General features: G+C 55.0%; 1 protein-coding gene across 2 annotated transcripts; it reads left to right on the top strand.

Moving 5' to 3' along the window:
• The first annotated feature begins 480 nt into the window (after positions 1-480).
• LOC104690294 (thyroid hormone-inducible hepatic protein) lies at positions 481-1644 on the top strand. Of its 2 annotated transcripts, none has more exons than XM_039556038.1 (2): positions 481-970; positions 1257-1644. In XM_039556038.1, the coding sequence occupies exon 1, from the start codon at positions 551-553 to the stop codon at positions 950-952; it is 402 nt and encodes a 133-aa protein (XP_039411972.1). In that variant the 5' UTR covers positions 481-550; the 3' UTR covers positions 953-970; positions 1257-1644. The 2 variants fall into 2 exon arrangements, with proteins under 2 accessions (XP_039411972.1, XP_010399315.2); XM_010401013.3 differs by having other exon boundaries at positions 1252-1644.
• Positions 1645-9609: the final 7965 nt, after the last annotated feature.

The raw sequence follows: 9609 nt of genomic DNA, 5'->3' as shown, positions 1-9609 counted from the left end.
ATGTCCCAGTGTATTTCCAGCGAGATTTCCATATGTCTGCAAAAGGGGTTGCTCAATGTCCCTGGAGTGTTCACGTCCCGAGCGCATGGCAGCCAGGATGAGGGGAGGTGACGGTCCCTGCAGCCTGCCCACACCGTGGGGCAGGAGCTGGACCCACTCCCACAGGGCCCAGAACTGAATGTGTTGGAGGATTGAGATAGTATACGATGGGAGAGACCCTGGGCACCTCTCCTCCTGGCTACAGCCCCGTAGTTCCTGGCATGGGGAGGCAGCGGGACCCCCGGCCAGCTCGGGCGAAGGCCACGGGGAGGCTGGGCCAGGACAGATTGCAGAGCCAGGGACACAGCATGGCCGGGCCCCAGCTGGGCTGGAGCCAAGCCCGACCCCAAGGCCATCCAGGCCAACCAGGGCTGGCAGGGGAGGACAGCAGGGCACAGCAGAGGAGGGACAGGTCCCAGCACTGCATAAAAAGGCCCCAGCAGGGACAGGGAGCAGGTGGCACTCCGAGAAGAGCCCAGAGCAGCACTGCCAGAGCTGTAGGAGAGGGGCCATGGAGCAGTACTTCTCAGCCACCCAGAAGATGGAGCAGGAGGTGATGTTCCCCAGCCTGCTCCGAGGGGTCTTCCCGCAGCAGGAGGGGGCAGCCCCAGACGCCGAGAGCCACACGGACCTCTACGAGCGCTACCAGCTCCTCAAGGCCATCAAGCCCATGGTGGAGAAAGGCCTGGCCTCTGTCAGTGACCAGAGCCCGACCGGTGCCGACACCGACATGGACACATCCTCGGACAGCAACGAGGCCGGGGACGCCCAGCTGGAGGAGCGCCTGTCCCACCACCTGAGTGGCTTGCAGCAGGTCCTCACCCACCTCACCAGGGACACCAACGCCCTGACCCGGAGGTACAGCCAGATCCTGGAGCAGATCAACCTCAGCGAGGGGCAGCCCAGCTGGTGACCCTGTGCTGGCCACCAGGTAAGAGCTGGGGGGATGCAGAGTGCAGGGGCAGCAAGACAAGGGGTGGCCTCCCTGGAGAGGTCCCCAACAGTGCAGGGGTGGGAACCTGCTGGGAAGGGCCTTGGAATGGGGGCTGGCCCCTCAGCTGGGGGCAGATATCCCTCTCCACGCTGGAGGAGGGAACGCAGGCCATTGCTCTGTGCAGAGACTGCGGGGGTTCAGGGTCTATGGACTCAGGGTTGGTGGACTGTGTGTCCCCCTGGGATGATCCTTGGAGTTAAGGAATGCTGCTCTTGCAGGACAGGTGCTGGTGTCAGGAAGCAGAAGACGACCCCGTCGCTGAGCAGCGCAGGCTCTTCCCAGTCACGCTCGCACTCCCCACTCCGCGGCAGCTGATCTGACCTCCCGGCACCGGCACTGGCCCTGACACCGGCCATGGCTGTGACCACCGGAGATCCACATGGTGCCGTATCCTCATAGGAAGAAGCATCTGGCTGTGCCGGGAAGGCCATTGGAAGAGCTGCAGGCTCGTGCCCTCCTCTTTATTTTCAAAGAGTGGCATGAAGCTGGGGGTGTTTTGAGGTGGCCCTGACCTCCAACAGTCCCTTGAGACTGCCAAGCCCTTTTCCAGCTGGTACCTGGACTCCAAGGGCGCTTCCCCCTGTTTCTGCTAATAAAAGAAGCCCCGTGAAGCCGTTGTCAGTGTGGTGCTTTCACTCATGGAGTGCCCCAGAGCGGGGCAGGGGGACCCTGGCTCTGTGGGGAGGGAACTTCCCAGGACAGTAATGGGGAATTAGAAAGGGACAAAGAATCCCAAAGTCATGGGATGGTTTGGGTTGGAAGGGATCTTCAGAGACCACCTAGTGCAATGCCCTGCTGTGGGCTGGGACATCTTGCACCAGCCCAGGTAGCTCAGAGCTGTGTCCAACCACATTAGAGATTCCCATCTCCTCTCACCTGATCAGGCCATTTCTCCCAGTTGCTGAGACCACTCTGGCTTTGGCTTGTCCTGCCCCAGTGTGGGCAGCAGGGACAGGGTCTCCAGCCAGCTGTGGCTGAGTGAGCAGCTGAGGGGACTGGGGACTCTGGAGGAGGCAGCTGAGCCAGACCCAGAGGTGCCTCACATCTGAAAGGGTCCTGGTCAGGTTCAAGGGAGGACAAGGACAGTTCTGAGGGGTTTGGGGCAGTCAGAGCCATGGGAGATGTGTCAGCAGGAGCTACTGGGGACAACAGGGGGTCATTTGGAGACACATGAGGTGATGTTTCCCCCCTCCTGAGCCATGGCTTGGGATGGGCTCCCCAGGAGGATGGTGGCTCGTGGGGCAGGCTTGCCCAAACACCAGCCCTGTGGCCACAGAGACCCAAGGAGCTCGTTGCACCAGCACCCAGAAGTGCTGCTTTTCTGGGAAAGCAGCTGCCAATCAGCAAGTTCCCCACATGAGGGCAAACACAGTTCCCTGCAGCCAGAGAGGATTTCGGAGCTGATCTGCTCTCTGTGTCCATCCTCAGCTTCGGCAGAGTCGCAGCCTTGTCTTATCCAGAGAACATGGAGCATGAGGGGCATGTTGGGAGAGACCCGGGCCATCCCCATGGCAATGCCACCTCTGGCTGGGCCTTGATGGAGCTCTCCCTTTGGAGCTCTTCTGCCTCTATGCTGATTGCAGAGCCAGGTGTTGAACCATAAGGAATGGGTGGGCACTGGTTCCCAGTGAGGTGAGGACCACGGAGGTGGTGATGTCCCTCTGGTGGTTTTCCTGGTTGGAGCTCAAGGATGGGACCTATGTCCCCTGGAGAACACGGCTGGCTGTGCTGGTTTCGGCTGGGGTAGTGATGATTTTTTTCCCCGTGGCTGGCATGGGTCTCTGTGTTGGATTTGTGCTGAACACAGGGGCTGATAATGCAGAGATGTTTTGGTTATTGCTGAGCAGGGCTTGCACAGAGCCAAGGCCATTGCTGCTTTCTGCACTGCCACGCTGGTGAGGGGACTGGGGGGCATGGGAACCTGGGAGGAGTCACGGGTGGGATAACTGATCCCAACTGACCCAGGGGATATTCCAGACCATATGACATCATGCTCAGTATATAAGGTGGGGGGAAGAAGGAAGAAGTGAGCCACGCTTGGAGTGGTGGCCTTTGTCTCCCCAGGTCACCGCTACCTGTGATGGAGCCCTGCAATCCTGGGGACTGCTGAACACCCACCTGCCCGTGGGAAGTGGTGAATGAATTCCTTGTTTTGCTCTGTTGGCATACACGGCTTTTGCTTTCCCTAGTAAATTGGTTTTATTTCAGCCCACGTGTTTTCTTGTTCTTCCCCTTGATTCTGTCTCTGATCCCGCTGGCGGGGCAGTGAGCGAGTGGCTGTGTGGGCCTTGGGGGCTGGCTGGGGTTAAGCCGCACCAGTGTCACAGCGGGGAGGGCCTGCAGTCACCTGCAGCGATGGCTTTGGGCTTGGGCAGCGTGCTCAGCGGCTGGAGAGGCTCGTGGTGCCCCAGGGAAGCGTCACAGCAGGAGACGGGGTGAGTGCTGACCACGGCTGTTGAACGTGGCCAGTGAGAGATGCAGGATGCCCCCAAAGGTCTGTGACCTGGGACAGCTGGAAGGGCTTGCTGACGTGTTGTGGGCCGCTTGCATCCCCCCAGGAGCCGTGGGTCTCTCTGAGAGCCGCTGTCCCTGCAGCTGGCTGCGAGCCCGGTGTGTCACAGGAACCTTCTGCCTGCTCCGATTGCAGGGCATTGCATCACGCTGCCCCAGGGCTGCGTCAAGGCCTGACGGTGCCCTGCTGCTGGCCACCGCTGCTGGCCAAAGCTGATAAGAGGTTAGATGGCCACAGAAGACTTCTTTGTCCTGGGATAACTCAGCACTGGTCCCAGCGGGATGCTGGCAGACAGAGCAGATCAGGCATCTCCGGTGTGGCAGGGGGTGCTGGCTCTGCACTGCCCTGGACAGGCTCCCAGGGCACCCGCACTGTTGCCTGCCACCACGGGGGAAAGGGCATTTCCTTTCACACTGTTGAAGCAAATCAGGGTGGCAGCACTTCTTTTAAATCTGTTTAGGGACTTCGTATCCATCAGAGAGCAGTGACCTGGCACAGGGGCTCAGTGTGAGGCAGACAAGAGATAAAGCACAGTTTTCACCCAAAATGTTGGATGAGTATGAAACCCCAAATTCCGTTCTCTAACCAGTCCCAAGATGTCCTTATCACACAACCTCCCCACCTCCAACAATGGGGGGCTGCCAGTACCCCTCCCCTCCCGAAGGGCAGGATCCCTGCCTGTACGCCTTTCAATTTGTGGGGTGCTCTGGCCTTATCTCTGCCCCCCGCTGCTGCTACTGCCTTCCTGGGCAGATGCTGGGGGAAAGCACCCCACACATTCACACCTGCTCACCCCTGGTCTGACTCTGTGGTCAGGCAACTTGGCTGAAAGTGAGCCAGAAAGGTGTCCTCAGGGCAAAGGCAGTGGAGGGAAGGGATTCTTCCCTTCTGCTCAGCCCTGGTGAGGCCTCACCTGGAGTTCTGTGTCCACTTCTGGGCTTTCTGGTACAAGAGATACATGGACATACTGGAGAGTGTCCAGTGAAGGACCATAAAGGTGATAGAGGAGCAGGAGTATCTCTCATATGAGGAAAGGCTGGGAGAGCTGGTGGTGTTCAGACTGGGGAAGAGAAGGCTGAGAAGGATCTGATCAGTGTTTGTAAAGATGTGAGGGAGGTCAAGGGCTGAATTCAGAATCTTCCCACTAGTGTTCAGTGACAGGACAGGAAGCGAGTGATGGGCACAAACTGAAACACAAAAAAAATCCCATCTAAACATGAGAAAACCTTTATTTTTTTCCTAAAACTGAAGGTGCTCAAACATTGTCACAGACTACCCAGAAAGGTGGTGGAGTCTCCATCCTCAGAGATATCCAATATCCATGGTCCCACTGTTGACCTTGCTTGAGCAGTTGTTGAAGCAGATAATCTCCAGAGGTGCCTTCCATCCTCTCCAGCACTGACTCTGGCTCTGTCCCTGCCTCGTGCCCCCTGTGCTGTCAGCCCAGGAGCTAGCTGCAGACTGCTCACAGCAGCTGACCAGGAGGATGCCCTCCCAGGCCTGGGTGGAAGCTGGAATACTGGGAGGGCTGCTTTGGGCTGGGTCCCACAGTCTCTGACTCCTGTCACTGCCCCTCCAAAGACCCTCATTCAGACTTGGAACTTTCATGTTTCTCCTCAGGCTGACAACTTCTGAATTTTAAAAGTACCTTCTCTAACTCCCTAGTCACTTTTAAATCCTACTGCTGGTCATATTACTCCTTTAATAAGCAGTTTGGGGCAAGCACCCTTCAGACAAGTATCACCTGTTCATTATCACCTTCTTTTAGCAGGGCTCTCTAGGCCAGTTGCCATGTTGGGCTGGGTGAGACTGCCAGCACAGAAGAAGGTGGGTTTTCAGGCAGAGCACATGGGAGATTCCCCCTCTCTGGATAAACCCATCACTTGTTCTCCATCCCCACTCCTCAAAACTACCCAGATCAAAGCAGCTTTCCCATGGTGCTGCCTGCAACCTGTCTGCCCTGGGGGAAAGCACTGGACTCACCATCCTGGGCCTCCAGGAGTGGTAGGGATGGTGGTGACAGGGCAGGATGGAAAAGTACCTGACAGACCCCAGGCACCTCCTCACCAGCCCACTCAGAGCACGGGGAGGCGGTGGGACCTTTGGCCAGCTCGGGCGAAGGCCACAGGGAGGCTCAGAAGAGACTGCACAGAGCCAGGGACATGGCATGGCCCCAGCTGGGCTGGAGCCAAGCCCAACCCCAAGGCCATCCAGGCCAACCAGGGCTGGCAGGGGAGGACAGCAGGGCACAGCAGAGGAGGGACAGGTCCCAGCACTGCATAAAAAGGCCCCAGCAGGGACAGGGAGCAGGTGGCACTCCGAGAAGAGCCCAGAGCAGCGCTGCCAGAGCTGTAGGAGAGGGGCCATGGAACAGTACTTCTCAGCCACCCAGAAGATGGAGCAGGAGGTGATGTTCCCCAGCCTGCTCCGAGGGGTCTTCCCGCAGCAGGAGGGGGCAGCCCCAGATGCCGAGAGCCACACGGACCTCTACGAGCGCTACCAGCTCCTCAAGGCCATCAAGCCCATGGTGGAGAAAGGCCTGGCCTCTGTCAGTGACCAGAGCCCGACCGGTGCCGACACCAACACAGCCTTAGATGAGGGTGCAGACAGCAATCTGGAAGAGCGCCTCTCCCATCATGTCAATGGATTGCAGCAAGTTCTGACAGACCTCACCAAAAACACCAAAGCCCTGACCCGGAGGTACAGCCAGATCCTGGAGGAGATCAACCTCAGTGAAGATCAGTCCAGCTCTTGAGCCTGCACTTCCCATCTCTGAGGTAAGAGCTTGGGGACATGCAGTGCCAAGGAAGAGCTGGCTGGGGCATGACATACTTTGTCCTCATGCCCCATCAGCTGTGTGGTGTTATAATGTTTGCATCACACCCCCAAATCCCAGGAGTTCTGAGTTTGTATTTCACTGCTCAACAGAAGCATCCTCCTGGATTTGTTTTTCTCAGTTGCCACTGGTGCAAGCTGTGTCAGTAACAAAGGCAACTCTGTGAGCTCCACACTGTCCCCAAGACTCCCCAGTTTGCAGCATTAGGAAATGTCTTTCTGCTGCTGGCCAGACACAAAAGATCCCAGGGACAAAAGGGATTAGTGGTTGAAGGACCCTGAACTTTGGACTCCAGGAGCTGCCAGACACTGGTGCTCCAGCTATTTCTCTTTTTTCTCTGATGGAAAATGCAACAGTCATTTTTAGGGAGGAGTTTGGCACTTTCAGGTCTCCAAATATCTAACTGACACACCACCTGCAAACAGCTCAGACACTTCAATCCCACAGCCTGAAAAGCAAACCCATTCTCTATGCTGGTGGGACTTTCATCCCTGAGGCCCCCTGGGGAGACATCCCCACGATCCATCAGAGATGGGGCTCATGGCCAAGGTCCTTGTAGTGAAATGGAGAGCGCAGAAAAATGACAGCAAAAACAGAGGGCATTAACGGGACTTTACACTTATTTAAGAAGACACCCAGACAGGAATGAGGACATCCTGACCAAACCCTCTCCATTATCCCCACAGGGTTCTGCTGTCCAAGCCCAGCGGCACTTCCTCTCCTGCGCCAGGTCCCACTGAGGAGCGTCCTTCGTGAGCAGCGCAGAGCGTGGCCGTCTGCCTGCCGGGTGCCATCTCACTCGTCCCGCGGCCGATCCTGCCAGCAAGCTTCCTGCTTCGTTTCACCCCTGTCCCAGGGGGATTTCGGCAGGACAGAAATGAGTGGTTTGTGTAGTTGCTTTGCAGAAGGCGTCTGTAACTTTGAAGCGATGCTTTTCTGTGTGTGCCTAAACCCCTCCGAACCGTTCTCTTTGTAATGTAAATGAAATGCAAAGCCTTGTGCAGAGGTGTCCTGTGTTTCCTACCAGCTGTCACTTCTGTGGCTCTGTAGAACTACCCTTCACATGTAGAACACCCAGCACATGAGGGTGAAGGACCCTGGCCACCAAGGCCAGGCTTCAGTGCAGGGAGACGAGCTGGGTTTCTTTGGCAGGGCTTTGAGATGAATGTTCCCCCAGCTCTCTGTCTCTCCCACCTTGCAAAACCTTGGTGTAATCCTGCCACCATTCTGTGCTTGGGGCTGGATCCCAACCTGCTCCCCAGCATACTTCCTTCCCTCCCACAACATCTCCTTCTCTCCTGGATTCCCAGCTTCTCAGTGCCCCAACCCTATCAGTACCTGCACATCCCATCCCTTGTCCTACACTCATCCAGCCCTTCATATCCAGCACCATGTCCTCTCCTGTGGACAACCTGTTGGAATCCTCACAAGCCCCAGCAAAACCTAGGTGGCAATTCTGCCTCCTCCCTGCTTAGCTATGACACACTCCAGAGCTGGGAGCAGAGGAGGAGGTGGGAATGCTCAGCTAGGGTAGGAAGGCAGGACTTTGCTCACCTCTGATCCCTGTGAGCTGTGGGGAGACCAGGGGCAAAGCCCTCACTGGATGAGTAGGCAGGAGCTGCAAGCTCTTCACAGGCAGGTTGGAGCCTTCAGGACAGGCTGGGTCCCACCTCCAGGTGACTCCTTCCCTCCCAGACACACCACCCTTGGGAAGTCCTACTGACCTGGGCACTAGAGGGAGGTGTCCCATTGCCTGTTCAGAACATTTTAAAAAAACCTCAGCTGTTGAAATAGTGCTCCTTTGGCTGAACAAACACTGGTTCTCCATCAACTGTCCACTTCTGATTATAAAACTGGAGATCTCTGAGCATCTGTGGTGAGAGGAGGATTGTCACCATGCGCTATGTTGCAGGTCTGGTTGTGTTGTTTGTGTTGCTACATGTGCTCTTCGAATATGCTGTATCACAAAAGTGAAATAATATCCTTCAGACTGAAGTCAGAGACTCATCAGCTCTAAAAGTCTCCATCTAAAACGAACAGATGTTCTGCAGATGGTATCCCTGTTTCTTCCATTCACCTGGAAGCAGCTCCATGCCTTGCTCATGTGTTCATGTTAACCCCTTTGGTGGGGTCCTGATTGCTCAGCAGCAATTGAAGATCCACAGCAGTGTAAAATGAAGAAAAGAGCAGGAATTTCCTGCCTTGCTTTTATTTTAGTGAAACTCTAATTGCACAGAAAATAAAAGCGAAAAATTGTTCTGCTGTTTAACTGTGGAATGTACTGTGGCCAGCTCAGATCTCAGATACAATCCTTCAGCCATACATCCTGAGAAGGTGGGTGGGGCTGATAAATGGCTGAAAGGCGCCAGTTAGGAATGCTGACAGTGTTTGCACATGGTATTTGATTTAGGAGTGGTTCTTGAACAGCTGAGTCTCTTAAAAAGAGGCTGCCAATTCAATATATTAAGGAAATAAATAATTTATAAATACTTTTATGGATAGTACTATTCTCCAAACTGATGCATAGTAACAGAATCATAGAGTGGTTTAGGTTGGAAGGGACCTTAAAGATCTTCTAGTTCCAAACCCCTGTGCCATGGGCAGGGATGCCTCCCACTGGATCAGTTTCATCAGGTCCCCATGCAACCTGACCTTGAACAATTCCAGGGGTGGGGCAGCCATAACTTTTCTGGGCAACCTGTGCCAGTGCCTCATCACCCTCTGAGTAAATGTGTGTACCAGCACAGAGACATTCCAGCTCACTGTTACATACATATTTATACCATTTTCAAAAAACCACATATTTATTCCCCACAAAGCCACTGTCAAGTTATTCTTCTTTGGTAAACCCAAATTTCTAAGCACTAATATTATTATTATTTCGATTCATATTGGTGTTGCTCATCCAAGGCCCAGGCACAGGCTAATTCTTTCATGCAAAAACAGGGAAAGGATGGTCTCTGCCTGAAAGAGCTTACGGTCTTGGAAATAGCCTTTTTACATCAAACAGAAACTGTGGGCAGAGGAACCAGACCAATGTGTTTATCACACTGAAGGACCAGCTGTGGTTGGTGCAGCAGTAGAAGAGAGTTGTGGACATGAGCTGGCAACTATTCCTTTTGCTAAAGTGGTAAGGATTTCTGTTGTGGCATTGAAGGTTTGGCCTCAAATGCCATTAGTCACCCTTGATTATGATTTGGGGAAATCTCTCAGATGAGTAAGGTAAGC

This window comes from Corvus cornix, chromosome 1 (assembly GCF_000738735.6).
Source record: "Corvus cornix cornix isolate S_Up_H32 chromosome 1, ASM73873v5, whole genome shotgun sequence".
Classification (NCBI taxonomy): domain Eukaryota; kingdom Metazoa; phylum Chordata; class Aves; order Passeriformes; family Corvidae; genus Corvus; species Corvus cornix.
The sequence above is the reverse complement of the archived record's forward strand: the minus strand, read 5'-3'. Positions and strand labels throughout refer to the sequence as shown.